The following is a 15,454-nucleotide window of genomic DNA, read 5'->3' on the forward strand; positions in this document are numbered from 1 at the left end:
ACACAGTATAATGGATTTGACTCATGATTTGTCAAATACAGTGTAATGTTATATAAGAGTTTTTACGACAGGCGCTGCTTGCGAAATACAGATTTGATGTCTCTTCTCCAGGAATATAAGGAATAAAGTGCTTTCAAAGATGCAAAGGGCAACATTAATGACCGTGGATTCGCGGGACCTAATATGTGTGAATACATATATAAGTGGGTATAAAAACTTTCGATTTTTCAAAATGTTCACGTCAAACCAATACAGTACTGTATTGTGGTACATTACAATCGGATATTACGGTAAAACGTCTGCGGCAATTTGGGATGGTTTCAAAGTAAAACATTTTATTTACAATCTACCGTCGCTACTGCAGGGGCGTGCAAAGATCTTTTAGGGGCAGGTGCTCACAGTTAAAATGGGGGGCGCATTTAAGTTATTTGTGTGTATATATAAATATAAATATAATGTGTGCACAAAATGCCAATTTGTGGCCATTCCATATAAATGGTTCTCAAACTTGCTTGCTTATCTTTCCAACACCAATATTAAAATACAGTAGTAATGTAATAGATTGCAGGGTTCACCAAAAACGGAGGCAGTGTGACACTGTAAAATTGTGCATAGTGTGAACATTAACACTGCTTTTAAATTTAGGGGGAAATGTACTTAATGATTCAATTAAAATGTGTTGCACATAAAAGTAGAAAAAAATATTGAAAAATGTTTGGATTCAAACAGTTTTTAAAGAATAAATTCATTTTTTTGGACAGTACTTCAAAGTTAATACAACTGAACTGTAATTAAAAAAAATTACAATACAGTGGTTGAAAAATGCACTGTACTTGATAAAAAAGTTTTTAACTGCAAATTTACTTTTAATGTTTGATTGTATTGCATATTTGAAATGTACATTTCATTTGTATTTAATTCAGTGATTCTTTGTGTACCAACGTACCACATTTGCAAATCACTGCTCTATCCAGGACAAACAGAACAATATCCCTAGCAACAAATTCCACTCTAAAAAATACAAATGTCTATTTACATTTGTATGGAATATATAAATTTAGGAAGAAAAAATTGCCTACAAACAATGTTGTGTTTCTGTATACTTATTTGCAGCTGAAATTAGTTAACTAAATCAGTGGGGTTCATTTTGAAATTCCACATCGGAACCACAATGATAAAATGTCTTGGATTTCGGCCAGAATGTAAGATTTTATTTTCTATTTAAATCGGAAATTATCACTAACGTCTGACTAAATTTTAATATTTGTTAGCTTTTATTTTGAAATCAATTTTCCGTCTGCCTTTACCGTACTGCCGAATGAAACGTGAGCCAAATTTTGAGTGCTAGTGTCTACAACTTGTTTTTGCCTGAAAAGCAGCTCGGCGGCTCATTGACAGCGAGGCAGCCCGGTGAGTGGTCGTGTTCACTTTCAAGTAACAATAAAATAAACCTATTTGGGGGTCACCCATGAAGTGCTTTACGAATAAAGTTGAGTTGAGTGTACTCGGCCTGTCAACTAAACGGCTAGCGGGTTTAGCTCGAACCAGGTGGTACCTTCCACATTGTACGTGTGTTATCAGAAGCCATCAGTATGCTGCCTGACAAAGAAGACGGCTCAGCAGGGGGAGCAGGTGAACAAATAATGTCTCCCGAGGGAGAAGACCCTTCTGTCAGTCTGTTCAGAGAGTACCTCCGCCTCAGGACGGTCCACCCAGAGCCAGACTATGGTGAGTTTTCAACTTGTTTAGTCATTTGACACGTGTCTGGAAACGTCATCCAGCAGACATAAGCGTTACACACACTGGCAGGCTGTTGGGTGGTTTAAGGACAGCCATTGCGATGCTTAGTTATGATGACACATTTACAGTATGTTTAATTAAAACTCAGTTTTAAATAAAAACTCAATGGGCTGAAATGTAGAGCAGACGTTTGTCAGCAACCCAAAAATACTGATTAGTACTATTAATGAAAAAAAAAAAAAAATTAACCTGTCACACAGGCACAAGTGGATGCAAAGTTTAGTTTTAGGGGCAGAATGCCACCATTTTTTTTACTAGGAGGACCACAGTGGCCCCTAACCTGAAAATTTTGGGGTGCAAGTAGAAGATTTACTAAATGTAATCGTTCAAGGGTAAATTCACCATATTTTGTTGCACACCACACGCACAACCAAATCTCACACATGCAAAACGACACGTCAGTGAAGGGGACACAAACATGATTGCAACTTCAGAGCTGCATCTCTCCATTTTTTTTTAGAGATGAGCTTCTGCATCCCTAGCCTAATTCATGTTTTATGCCTTCTTTCTTTGTTGTCAGAAGGACTTTGTGTTGTTTTTGGCTAAAGAACACCTGTTACCGTAATCCTTTTGTGATGTGTAAATAGTGAGAACCCTTTCTATCTAAACTTTGGAGACAAACAAAGTTTGTTTACGACTGTACACTGCTAGTGAATGTAGACTTTGTTTGCATGGCTTGTTTGTTTACAACTGTAAACTCTTAGTCGATAAATTTTAGGCATGGTGTTATCTGGTGGCTGATTGTTTCAGTGCAAAGTAATAAAAATATATAAAAATGGTGCCAGTAATTAACACCTCCCCCTTAAAGGTGTGCCCATATTAACACACAAAAATATAGCACTTTGATATCAAAACACTTGAATATTGTTTCAAACTCATCTTACAAAATTACCCTTAAAAATAAATGGCTGCCAACCCTGGCTAAACTTTGCTCCTCACTGACATACAGTACAAAGAACATAGTCTCTGTCATTTTGGATCACTTCAGTTCCTTCAGTCAATCATCAATTACTACTTTATGATGCACCGGGGCTTTGGCGTGAAACATGTCAAGATGTGTTTTTCAGCGAATAACTGAGAATAGGTTTCATACAAAAAACACAAAGTGAATTCAGAAATAGTGAGCAGCATGTGGGTGGGCATTCACTGTATCTTCAAACTTCTGTTTGACATCTTGTTCTCTCTTCTAATGGCTCATTTATAGATAGTGCGCTGAGGTTTCTGGACAGAATTGCAGGGGAACTTGGACTGCCTATCAAGAAGATAGAGGTGTGTTTCTAAGATTATACGTTCTTTCCATCCCCCAATTTCTCTATTTTTCTGTCTATAAGCCACTACATTTCTCCCACGCTTTGAAATGTGGCTTTTAATGTGACACGGTTTCTTTATAAATTTTTACCGATGGGCCGTCAGTCGGCACGCATCTTCCAGTGTTTCAGGTAAATAGAAGTTATTAGAGAATCCATCTTGTGTGCCTCCTCCTTTGCAAATATCCCATGTTATAACGCGGCGATCCGTGGCTATTAATAAAAAGCGGTCAATGTATGTGCAAATGTGTTTTTATGGCTAAATTTAGCTGTTGCCGCTTTTAATCAGGTGCATTTAGTGGTCCGGAAATTACGGGTTTTGTTATACTGATTTGCCATCACAGAATAGAAACAATGCGTAAACCGACTGAGCATGAGATTTTACATATATTTGAAATCAAGCAATGAATAAGTAAATGATTTGTAATTTTCACCAATTGTCAATCGTTTAAATTTTTTCAAATGCTTTTCACAAATTCCTTCGTTTGTTTCTCTTGGCAGGTTTGTCCAGGCAAAGTCGTGTCCATCTTGACCTGGCAAGGGACGAACCCCAACTTGAAATCCGTTTTATTGAATTCCCACACTGATGTTGTTCCAGTTTTCCAGGTACAACATCCCTCGCTGGGAGTTTATTACTGGCTTAGCACGAATGCCGCTCAATTTTTAGCATCACTGTTTGAACCTCGGCTCAGGCGTTCTTGTGGAATGTTCATGTTTTCCCTGTGCCAGGTTCTTTGGAGAGTCTAAATTGACTATACTATACTGTAGGTATGAATGTGAGTGTCAGTGGTTGTTTATCTGTATGACTCCTGTGATTGGCTGGCAAACAGTCCAGGCTCTACCTGGCCTCTTGCTCCAAGTCAGCTGGGATAGCAGCTCACCCGCAATCTTAATGAGAACGAGTTCTGTCGTAAATGGAAGGATGGAAGACCTTTTGCCCATTCCTTTTTTTTTAGACCTATCCAAATACAGATCTGTCATCCTCCTCTCCAGGAACATTGGAAATACGACGCTTTCAGTGCTTTCAAAGATGCAGAAGGCAACATTTATGGCCGTGGCTCGCAGGACATGAAATGTGTGACAATACAGTGGGTATAAAAAGCCTGGACACCTCTTGTACACACTACACAGACATTATACTCTTCTTGTGTTGTTGTAAAACTATGAGAACAATTCATCCTGCAGACTTCCTCTTCAGACTTGTCTTCTCTGTGCAGGTACATTCAGGCCGTGAGACGGCTGAAAGCCGAGGGGCAAAAATGTTTGCGTACTGTGCACTTAATGTTTGTCCCTGGTAAGTGATTCAATTACGGCTTTCCTCGGATTTAGTTTAAACCTCTCATTAAATCTCTTAGAACGTTGTGGGCATGATTGAGTCCACTCAGTTGACACTTTTCTCCCTATTGTGGAAGAGTATTGTCCTTCATGTCGCTCCAACTGAAACCTAAACACAGATAAATGCACATTTTAAATGGTTTGCTGAAGTTTACTTTTTTCTTTTTGTTTGTTTGCTGTTGTAATTGTTTTACCTACATTTTGCCTTTTCTCAAAATGGTTTGCCTCTTGTCAGGCCACAGTTGTAAATAAGAATTTTGTTCCTAATCTGTTTAGCCTGGAATAAAGATTTAAAAAAAATAAAAATAATTTAATGGTTTGAACATAAAAAAAAGTCAAAATGTGTGTCAACAGCTCTACCACAGTCAAATGATAGTTATGTTTTGATTGATACTTAAAACCAAAATATTATAATGTTTAAAACTGTGATAGTAGTTTCGGTACACGTAAGACACATACATTTGTAAAATATACATGAGATAAGAACTACTTTGCAGTAGGATTCAGGCCTTCACTCGAGGATCGTTTCGGTGAATGTAAGAGTTTGTCAAAGTACAAGCTGTGAAATTTGCTTAAAATGGCTGCTTCAAACCAAAATGGTCAACTTTCTTTTAAATTTCAGGCTTAGGAGACGTTTTCATACCCCCTGAGATGATAACCACTCCCACTGTATTTCGTGCCGATCTGTGAAATCGGCGTCTTTTTTTTTTTTTTTCAAATGGCACCACGGAGTAAATTTTAGGGGGTTCTGTTTGGTACCCCCCCAAATTATATATTTCTACCAAGAAAAACAGACCTTTTCTGCCATGTTGAGGCCCCCCAAAAGGCAAATAATTTGTCTAAATAATAAACCACCTGGACTCTGATAATATCCACAGAATATGAATTTTGTCTTTGACTCTTTTGATAGCTATTTTGTTTTTGTCTTGCAGATGAAGAAGTTGGAGGTGAAAAAGGCATGGAAACATTTGTGAGGCACCCTGAGTTCCAGAAATTAAACATTGGCTTTGCCCTGGATGAAGGTAAAAGGATAACACATCAAGTAAATAATCACAAGCTTAAACTCTGCTCAGTGCTCAGTTACTTATTTGAAATAAATTGGTTAATGTGTCACGATGGTATTGCTGGATTTCATCTTGTCAGCTCGTGCTGTCATATTTTCCCTGGTATTACCTTTGATCTTTAAGCATATTTTTATCTATCCTAATTGCAAGTGTAGTATTTGATCCCAATGATATGTTTCTGTTCTAATTGTGAGATCAATGGTTTCAGCACTCCTGCATACTTTGCGCTGTCAGTAGTGGAAAAAGTGAAATATAATGCTCTGCAGTTACAAAGAATATTATGATTATATGATGCAACTCACTGTGACCCAATTTGTAATACCCACTACTTTAGTACCGTTAAAATACTTGATTAAATGCTATATGATGAAGTGTGTATTATAGGAGACAATTGAAGCAACTTGTTTGCCTTAAGATACTGTACATAACCAATTTCAGTCTCCCATGAAGCTGAATGCCTTTATCACAAAAGGATTTAAATGTAAGTGATGTAATAATCATTAAAAAAAAAAAAAAAGAAGCTTCCTCACTATTATCGTTAGTTTCCAACTCATTTCCATTATCTCACTGTTATTGCTTTTCTTCTCAGATTTTTTTGTCAGCTAATTTAAAAATTTGCTGATGGTCTGATTGATGATAACATCCATCCCTATTGTTTTTTTTGTTTTTTGTTTTTTTAAAAACAAAAGTTTAAGAAAAGGAAGCTTTTATTAATCCCAAGTGTGTGTTTTTTTCTATAAGTAATACACATGCAATATTTAAATAGGGCAAAGGGTTGACAATGGACAGGTTCTATTTGTAAGGTAGCTGCACGCAAATGATATAGATGGATTTCAGTCATTAAATGAGTGGTTCTTCAGCCTGAGGAAGTGCTTAGTCCAGTTACGTCTATAGATCATACACTACTGGTTTATAGTTTATACTCCATATCTACTCCATAGGTCTGGCCAACCCTGGTAATGCCTTCACTGTCTTTTATGGAGAAAGGAATCCCTGGTGTGAGTACAAAATTCAACTTTTGGGGGGAAAATTGAACCATTTCAAGGTGTTCTAGTTGATGTTAAATCAAAACAGTTTGTCGTCATCTTTGCAGGGATTACCATCCACTGTCCAGGCAGTCCCGGTCATGGCTCGAGGTTTGTGGAGAACACAGCGGCTGAGAAGCTGGTAAGTTTGAGTTTCGTGTTGTCATTTGTCAAAACAGACGTGCACAATGCTGGTCCTTTGTCTCTCTTTCACAGCGTCACATTATCAACTCTTTCCTGGGTTTTAGAGAGAAGGAGAAACACAGGTAAGTGTGGAAGATTTGAAAAAGAATTATTAGGGTTGTACTTACTCATGGTTGCTCACGCTTCGTTTGTACTGTAAAGTGAACCCCTGTAAATCCGGTTTGATATGATCCAGCCCCACAGCTATCAACATGCAATACAGAGAGATCGCATAAAAACGTTTTTTTTTATTATTATTTATAGGCAGAGCTGGACATTTTACTAAAAATTTGCGGTCCATTTATCGTCTTCCGCCTACAGCCGGGGTACCCTTTTTTGTTTTATGTACCTTCCAGGACCAGCATCAAAAGTCAGGGTGTTCTAATTCTTCAAGCAATGGTTATTTGAACACAAAGAGTGAAGCAACACATGTAGATAGACAATAGCACAATATTAACAGGCCTATATTCTTTATTGTACTGCCCCCTGGTGGCGCACGACACCTAATTCAATGAAAGAAAAAATGAAGTGCGTTTTTGTGCGGTTTAAAATGTATCATCCTCATCATGTATCAATTCCAGGCTGAACACCAGTCAGTGTTTCACGCTCGGTGATGTCACCACAGTAAATATGACCATGGTGAAAGGGGGCGTGGCCTATAATGTCATTCCAGCTGAAATGGACGTCAGCTTTGACCTGAGGATCCCGCCAACAGTAAATCTACAGGTGCGTGTTTTTAGCTATGCTGGTGTGGGTGTGTGAGTCTCCCACTTCAAACTAACACACCTGTTGCCTTTTTCACATCAGGAATTTGAGAAGGTGATCCAGGGGTGGTGTAAAGAAGCAGGCGATGATGTCACGTATGACTTTGCTCAGGTTAGCGCGCTTCCTGCTCGGAATTCATTACTGCTGCTGTTGCTGCTGCTCAATCGGCTGCCGTTGTTGTGTGCAGAAACACATGAACCAGAACATTACATCCACACAAGAGAGTGATCCCTGGTGGAGTGCTTTTCATCAAGCCTGCAGAGCAATGTGAGTTTGATGTTCACCTGCCAGACTCACCTTTTGCACACACACAATATATGTACGACCAGTAGACACTATTATAACGCTTTGAAATTACTCATGTTAATGTCAGGCAAGATCAGCACTTTTAAAGGTCCGCCTAAGGAATTTTAATTACTTGAAAGTTCTCCTTTCCCTGAGACCTTTTATCTAATCGTTAATCTTGCAAAACACACCTGGAAATTCAAATATTTAGCCTCATTTGTCTGGATTAGATGACAATGTTGATAGATTTAACTTCACCTGTGTAATGTTCCTCTGTTTGCAATCTTTTTTTTTTTCCAAATGCATTTTTACATTTCATGTCATCCGTGTGTACTCGGAAATTTTAAGTCTTATCGGCCATACCTGAAATAAAGAACAGTGGAGACTCTAAAATTGAACACAATCTGTTCCCATTTGTTGGAAGTAATTGTTTCCATAAAAAAATGATGGAATTCAAATTTTATTAATCAATTTAATGGAATTGTACCATATTCAAGCATAAATATAATTTTGCCATAAGCAGACATCCATGCAAACTAGGAAGTTCTCCTTGCCTGCATGCGAGAGCATTACAGTGGCTTAATTGCCCCCCCCCCCCGACTTCACATTAGCGCAGATGCATCTTAAGATCACTCCTAAAATAGATACGGTGGATTGATAGATTCATTATTTATCACGAAAGGGAAATGAAATAGCCACACCACTGAAGTTGGTACCAAAAAGTGGTATACAGTAATATTTCGGCATCTCCATGAGATAACAAAAAAATGTTGACCCACGGTATGGTAAGAATATGTTGAAAATGTCGTGCTGCAGGGACGTGACTCTGCAGAAGGAGATATTCCCTGCTGCCACTGACAGCCGTTTCATCCGAGCTGTGAGTATTTATTTACCCTCCGTCTTTGACTGTTCTTCGACCAGTTATTTTTTTTCGTAGGTCACTTTTTGTCGACCCCATGTACTGTATGTCCTTTAGGTGGGGATTCCTGCCATTGGCTTCTCCCCAATGAACCACACGCCCATCCTGCTGCATGACCACAATGAATATCTGAACGAACGCGTCTTCCTGAAAGGCATCGACGTTTACAAGAAGCTCATCCCAGCTCTGGCCAACGTACCCGCCTCGCCAGATGAAGCCTAAACGCTCATTTTTCACAATTGCCAAAGAAAGATAATCACGTATGTATGGCAAGACCACAAATTAAGCCCTGTCAACGTTGATTGTTTTCATAATTCTCAGGTTGTATGTTTAATTAAAAAAAAAAAGAAAGACATTCTCACTGTTAATGTTTGTTTGCGTAAAAGACTTATCTGCAATGGAGATTTGGTTGTCTGACTGTAGTTAAAATCATTTGACACTGATGTAAACTGATATCTATAGATAATGGAAAACCACTTTTTGAATTAACTTTTCACCACTAGAATTTTATTTAATAAATTGCATTTTAATAAATATATAGTATATGATCACTACGATTAAATTTTCATCGTTTATTTTTCACACCGAGATGAACTTTGAGCAAGTTTCTTGATGGCTTGCAGCATAGATGTTTAACCTCCAGCCAGCCATCTGCTTTAAGGACAGGCAATAAATCTGACAGTTAGCAAATGTCATGTACACTACATTGTTTAAAACATCTGAATGCATGCCGGCAATTTTTCATTTGTGTGATCCTCTGTTAGCCAGAGTGTTATATAATTTGTTTCAATGATTTAATTTATTGATTTATTTAGGACATTTATTCCTAAAAAATAATTGAGAAAAAAGAAAATGATTATTTTATGTATGAAAAATATAAAATAAATGTATGAAACTATACATTTAAATGGTATTCATACAATTTCTTAATGTATTTAAAATACACTTTTTTAACAAATTAATACTTACAGTTCATTTGTATTTAACTTTAATACAGTACATTTGCATATAAACTTTAAGAACCATTTTTAAATTGAAGGTACAATTTTAGTTTCACTTATGTGCAAAACATTTTACTGTAATTGAATCATTTTGAGTACAGTTTTATTTTTCTATTATTTAATTGCAATGCTCAGCTCAATCTCATTTTTCAAGAACACTTGGGCCTACTACGCTGCTGTATTTTAATTTTGGTCATGATGGTGGTACTTGAGCAGTGAAGTATTTTTTTAGGCAATACTTGTGAAAAAAGTTTGAGAACAAGTGAACTACTGCATACAGTACGTTGGAATTTGGCCCTTTCCAACAATGACAAAATCAGCTAATCTGAAAAATAAGGTCATGGATAGTACTTCTGGGCTTACATTGCTAATGTTTAGAAATGTCCAAAATGTTTAAGACATTTTATCACCACCATGTTTTGCTAGTGTTTAGAAGGTGCGTTAATTGTAACCATCTCTTTCTTTGTTTCGCAAATTCATATTCATTCCTTCTAATTCATATTCACCCCAGTGGCTTTAAAACAAATGGCACTACACAGCTTTAGCTGCAAAATACGCGCATCCCATACAGCTATTTTATCACATGACCAAAGATAGTGACTGCTATAGCCTTTAAGGTTTTACATGACTGCACGCACCAAACACCAGGTACTTATTTCTAAGTTGGGTTCGAGACTCAGAGAGTGAAATTGAGATGGAATATGCGCATGAGAACTCCACTTATGTTTATTTGCAAGGCTGTTTACATGACATACTGTACATGTTCACATTCACAGTTCAGCTCCCTTTGGAGATCTCGTCCAATTAACGGTGTTTGCCTCTCCACGGGGAACTGGCAGGAAGCCAGCGCAGTCAGTAATTAGTCTTGGCTCTCCCCAGGACATGACAGCTGTATTAGCACATTGGGGGAGCCGCCAGAGACGCGATTTAAAGCTGAACCCACATCTGCCCTCCCCAAGCGAGCAAAAGATAGGTGCAGTTATCGGCTTTGTGATGAATGTATAAAAATAAAGGCACCTTTATTGTAACGCACACGAGCGAAGGACGGGGGGCACCAGTCTTGGAAAGTCAGCTGCTTCTTGGCCACTGATTAATGCCAAGGGCTTCCAGTTTCATACACGCTGCTGAAAAAAAACAAACATGCTCAAATGACCTTTATGTGTTATTAATAGTAATTAATGATATTCTTCTGTGTGAAGATACGGCTCATGTTTACTCATTCAGTGCCAAGGACATATTTATATGGCAAGACATATAAATATGTCTTGACATTCGGATTGAATGATTGAATCAGTATTTATTTAACTCATTCGCTGCCAAGGAGATATTTATTTGTCTTTTCACAGTCCGGCCATTCAATCCCATAACCTATTATATATTTTTAAATAGTTTTCAAACGTTAGGGTAAAATAGGGTCTGAAAATGTCTGGCGCCGTTTAATGATTTCTCACAATTAATAATGATTTAACATGGGGAAACCGAGAACACTATTTCACAGGTGTTCACATTTTCAAATGATCACTTGTAAAAAATTGTTTTTTTTTTCAATAGAGGCTTCACCTACCTCCTCCTCCGCCAGTCATGTCAGGTGAAGCTCAGGGGTCGCGTCAGGTCAACACCTCAGAGCTTTGTACTGGTGAAAATTAAGTAAGGTTCCCTAGTAGGAGTCAGGCAAAGCAATGCTACAAAAATCACAAAAAAATACACATTTTTGTTTAATTTCACCTTCGTTTTTAGTGAGCTAAGATATCTTTATTTTTGCACCTTAAATTGAAACATACTATTATAATAAAAGAGTTACAAAAAGATGCTATAAAACACAAGCGTGTTTTATTATGCTGTATGCATGAATGATTCTCGAATCCGCAGTACAAAAAAAAAAAATGAAGGCAAATGTTTTGGATTGTTTAACGGTGAAATTGCTTACATTTATTGAACATAATTTATAATAAAAGCTGCCTATAATTTCGATAAGCCAGAAGCAGAACTGAGCTACTGTGCATGCATCACTGATAACAACAATGTTACATCACAGCTACTAAGGGGACAAGAAGGAGTATTTCTTTTGTACTGCTAAGAGATTGGAAGACTATTACCAATGGTGCAGAAAATGTTACTATAATCATATTATTCCTGTTCCCTCCCTCGGCTAGAAAGTGTAAGCCCCATGTAAATGTTCTCGCATGGAAGCGTTTTGCATTTGATCATTTATTTCCCTTCATTTCTCTTGCTCATAAAAAAGAAGAAAATGTCAAATGTCTGGCCAATACTCGAAAGTGTTATATGACACTTCGGTGTTACACATACTAACATCATAGTGTTACATCATAGTGAGGTCTTGCAGGCTTATTTCCACGCTCTGTTTGTGCTGATTCTGCATGGTTAGAGAGATCCCAGCCTCTGCACCACAATATTTCACTCGTATACAAGTAATCAGGCAGCCGAACCGCTATCAGGCCAGCGATTGCTGCCGTCTAATCTATATTCATGAACACAGTGGAGACTTATAAATATACTTCTTTCGTTAGAAAATTCATGAATACAAGCAATGTGAAAACAGGCATTTTTCTATATTAGCTTTTTTTTTTTGCCCTTTGGCAGTCAACAAACGTGACAAAGCTGCTTTGAATTATTGAACACACTCATATATTTATATGTAATAGAACAACGATGGTTTGATGGGTAAACTGCCCTCTGTGTGCTTGAGTTCATTGCAACATGAAGACTTAAAAGACTCTCAATAGTAATACTTCAAATAAATTGTTCATTTTGAACAAACTGATGCTAAATATTTAAAGAACATCAAACCCCAGATCGCTAAGTACGAATTGCACAGAGATATTTTCGTCAGCAGTTTTAACACTTTTTTTTTCCACTTTACTAAAATCAATTATTTTTCTATGTGAGAGCACGAACCTTGCTTCTGTTCGATGGCAGCATGCACATACTTTATGATCCAAGAATCTTGATGTAGCCGAGGCCAAAGATCATCCTTGTAGGAGGGTGCCTTTTGTCAGTGCTCTAATGGTTGCAAGTTTTGCACTGATTTGGCTGTTAGTCAGTGTTTACTCCTCTGCCCCAGTCGCTGTGTTTTAACTGTTGAAAGCGAAACAGAAAGCCATTAAGTCAGTGTAGCCATTAAGTGCAGCACAATATACATCTGCGTCATTATGCAAAGTTTATATTGTATAAGACTATTCCACAAAGATAGGCAATGCTCATTTGGATTGACACAGTCAGAGGTATTAATAATTGTTTATTATTACTCTGACAAATTAATCAGGGATCTTAACTTGCCAGAAATGGGCTGACATGGCAACACATCGAGGCTGAAATCTGATTGGACACAAAATGATCAGCAGTGCAGCAAAAAGAAATGCAACAAAATGAGGAGAATATACTTGAAATGAACAATATCATGGATCAAATATTAGAATTTAGTTTATTTATTTTTTTTAGGTTAGTGCTTCTGATAGTGTTTAGGGTACAGTAGGGAACGCCTGGCTGGCCCCTGACAGCCCAGCACTGGAAATCGCTCTCATGATCGTATATGTATTGCTCCGTTTTTACCTGTCTTACAGTTGAGCTTTATTATGCTCTGTAAAGTTTTTTTTTTTTTTTTTACACAGCTCTTACATTGGATCTGATTGTGAACGTGGGAAGCATTGTTTCAGATTCCCCCACTACAGAATTTAATTGTGTTGCGTTAACTGACTTCTGGCACCCAGCTGCTCCTTGCAGTATGGGGAAAAAAAAGCTCAATTTATGCAAACCCCACGTGGCCCTGTAGTTATAAATAAAGCCTCAACTTAATGCTTCGCTGTTGCCTGGTGAACGTGAACGCGCTCTCGTCCGTCCAGTGAAGAGAGAGAGTGTCGTGGACGCGCCGGCCTGTGTGCGCGTGAGTGCGTGTGTGTTGGAGAAAGGAGGAGGAGGAGGTGGTGGAGTGTGTGTGTGTGTGTGTGTGTGTGTGTATGTGGGAGCGGGAGCAAAGACTCTGCAGTGTCTTGGCAGCTGCATTCTACTGTAGTGCATCTCCCACCGCCCGTGATGCCTTCACGGCCAAAGGCTTCCTCCTCCCCCGCGTCCACTCGCGAAGACGCGGAGATGAACTCGCCCGCAAACTGAGCCGGACACCGGTCAGCTCGACAGCTCGGACCTGCTCACCTCCTCTTTCCTTCCTCCCTTGCTTCCTTTTCGTTCTTGCTCGCATCCATTCACCCAGCCGTCGGCCCGCGCATTTGAATGGAAGATGGCGAGGGGTGGGAGGTGTTTCAGCGACGTCCGCTTGGTATCTCTGCAGATCATCTTGATGCTCAGCGGCGCGGCGTGGCCTGGTTCCGAGGGGCTCACTTTCCCACAGCAGTACACGTAAGTGGGTGACGCCGTGGAGCAACTTTGGAGCTCGTCCGCATGACTGACACAAAACATAAGGCTGGCGGTGTAATTAGGATGTTATGTAATGTGTTTTGGTGGTGATTACAGATATGTGTGTGTGTTTGTGAGCATCTTCCATTCGAAACATGGATACATTCAATCAGCCTTTAATTGCATTTCCACCATGTAATAAGCAGTAGTTCAAAGCATTACATTCATTTACATTTCGGGGCATGAAGTTTCACGTGTTATTACTTGACAGGCAAAGTACAAGTCAGGTGTTTTTCATTACTGTGCTTACTGTACTTGTTATTGTGTACCAGTTTTACAATTGAAGTAGAGAACCAGCCCAAGCCTTCATGGGGCAAAATTTCATTCACACACACACAAATGCTGGGTGGTTTTCCTAACCCACTCGCTGTGGCTGTGAATTTTGAGCAGATTGGGTTACTTTTACCCAAGGTTGGGTTGACTATTTTGAGATTATGATGAATGGATTTCGGCACGCTGAAGCTGGTTGCCATTTTGGATAATTTTGTTGTGTACTGAAGTTTAAGTGGTTAAAGGTGACGGCGCCCTTGGCCTCGGGGATCGGGGTTGAAATCCCAGTTAGGGTGGATTTCCCACGCATGAACAATGTGTGGGTTGCATCAGGTGTTTAAAAAAAAAAAAAGGCAGCAAAACTGCTGTGATGCCCCCTGAGAGAGCAAAGTTGCGTCTTAATAATTGTTGGTAGCAAAATCAGTATTATTTTGAACCACAGTTATAATGAAAACCGGATAACCCAGTTCTTGGTAGCTTTAACTAATCAGCGCGGGTGGTTTTTACCCTTTATTGGATCCAAATTTTGATCCTGGGTCAAATCCATACAGTCAGTTTATTTAAACCGAATTCTCTTGTTTTTTACTTTTCAATTACAGTGCATTCTTAGTGTACAGCTTATGGCATCTATTAGCGAGCATGCCGTTTTTTGGAGGCTCTACAGTATTTCTTTCAAAATGGCAAGCTGATCATTTGTTTGCGTAATAGGGAAGTACAATAAGACATCTATTCATCCATTTTCTGTAGCTCTTGTCCTCTTCAGGATGAGCAGGTGTTCATCGCAGATGACTTTGGGCGAGAGTCAAGATGAACCCTGGACTAGTCGCCAACCAATGTCAGATGTTAAGGCAAATCCACATGAATTGTAATTGAAAAAAAAAATCCATTTATCCTCCCTCTGCTTGTCGGTCTATGGCAGGCGTTGCTAACGTGGCCCATGAGGCACCTGGTAGGCCCCATGGACCACATGAGTCACCTGTTCCCAAAATAGCTCCATGAAATGCATCTAAATTTGTTTGTTGCTATTCTAAAAAAAAAAAGTGCCTCTTACCAGTGAACTGCATTTCCTTTT

General features: G+C 38.7%; 2 protein-coding genes and 1 long non-coding RNA gene across 5 annotated transcripts in view; 2 read left to right on the forward strand and 1 right to left on the reverse strand.

Annotated features, from left to right (window-relative positions):
• Positions 1–1,247: 1,247 nt before the first annotated feature.
• Positions 1,248–9,583, forward strand: LOC147142160 (aminoacylase-1A-like). Of its 2 annotated transcripts, XM_086041777.1 has the most exons (15): positions 1,248–1,410; positions 1,582–1,728; positions 3,005–3,069; positions 3,609–3,713; positions 4,101–4,195; positions 4,325–4,401; positions 5,375–5,464; positions 6,448–6,504; positions 6,600–6,673; positions 6,748–6,797; positions 7,296–7,440; positions 7,522–7,590; positions 7,667–7,746; positions 8,581–8,641; positions 8,741–9,583. In XM_086041777.1, the coding sequence occupies exons 2-15, from the start codon at positions 1,593–1,595 to the stop codon at positions 8,903–8,905; spliced, it is 1,269 nt and encodes a 422-aa protein (XP_085897903.1). In that variant the 5' UTR covers positions 1,248–1,410; positions 1,582–1,592; the 3' UTR covers positions 8,906–9,583. The 2 variants fall into 2 exon arrangements, with proteins under 2 accessions (XP_085897903.1, XP_085897904.1); XM_086041778.1 differs by lacking the exons at positions 1,248–1,410; positions 1,582–1,728 and having other exon boundaries at positions 4,064–4,195.
• A 923-nt stretch (positions 9,584–10,506) lies between these two features.
• Positions 10,507–14,107, reverse strand: LOC147142161 (uncharacterized). Of its 2 annotated transcripts, none has more exons than XR_015088017.1 (4): positions 13,852–14,107; positions 12,633–12,780; positions 11,249–11,366; positions 10,507–10,808 (listed from the first exon to the last, which is right to left on the reverse strand). It is a non-coding gene; the product is annotated as an uncharacterized LOC147142161 (long non-coding RNA). The 2 variants fall into 2 exon arrangements; XR_015088018.1 differs by having other exon boundaries at positions 12,601–12,780.
• Positions 13,565–15,454, forward strand: part of cacna2d2b (calcium channel, voltage-dependent, alpha 2/delta subunit 2b) — a 29,833-nt gene continuing 27,943 nt past the window's right edge. Inside the window, exon 1 of the mRNA XM_086039601.1 lies at positions 13,565–14,055. Within this exon, the coding sequence (XP_085895727.1) occupies positions 13,937–14,055 (119 nt within the window). The 5' untranslated portion in view covers positions 13,565–13,936. The remainder of the gene's footprint in view (positions 14,056–15,454) is intronic.

Source organism: Filicampus tigris, chromosome 9, assembly GCF_054856515.1.
Source record: "Filicampus tigris isolate MCC_2025a chromosome 9, RoL_Ftig_1.0, whole genome shotgun sequence".
NCBI lineage: Eukaryota > Metazoa > Chordata > Actinopteri > Syngnathiformes > Syngnathidae > Filicampus > Filicampus tigris.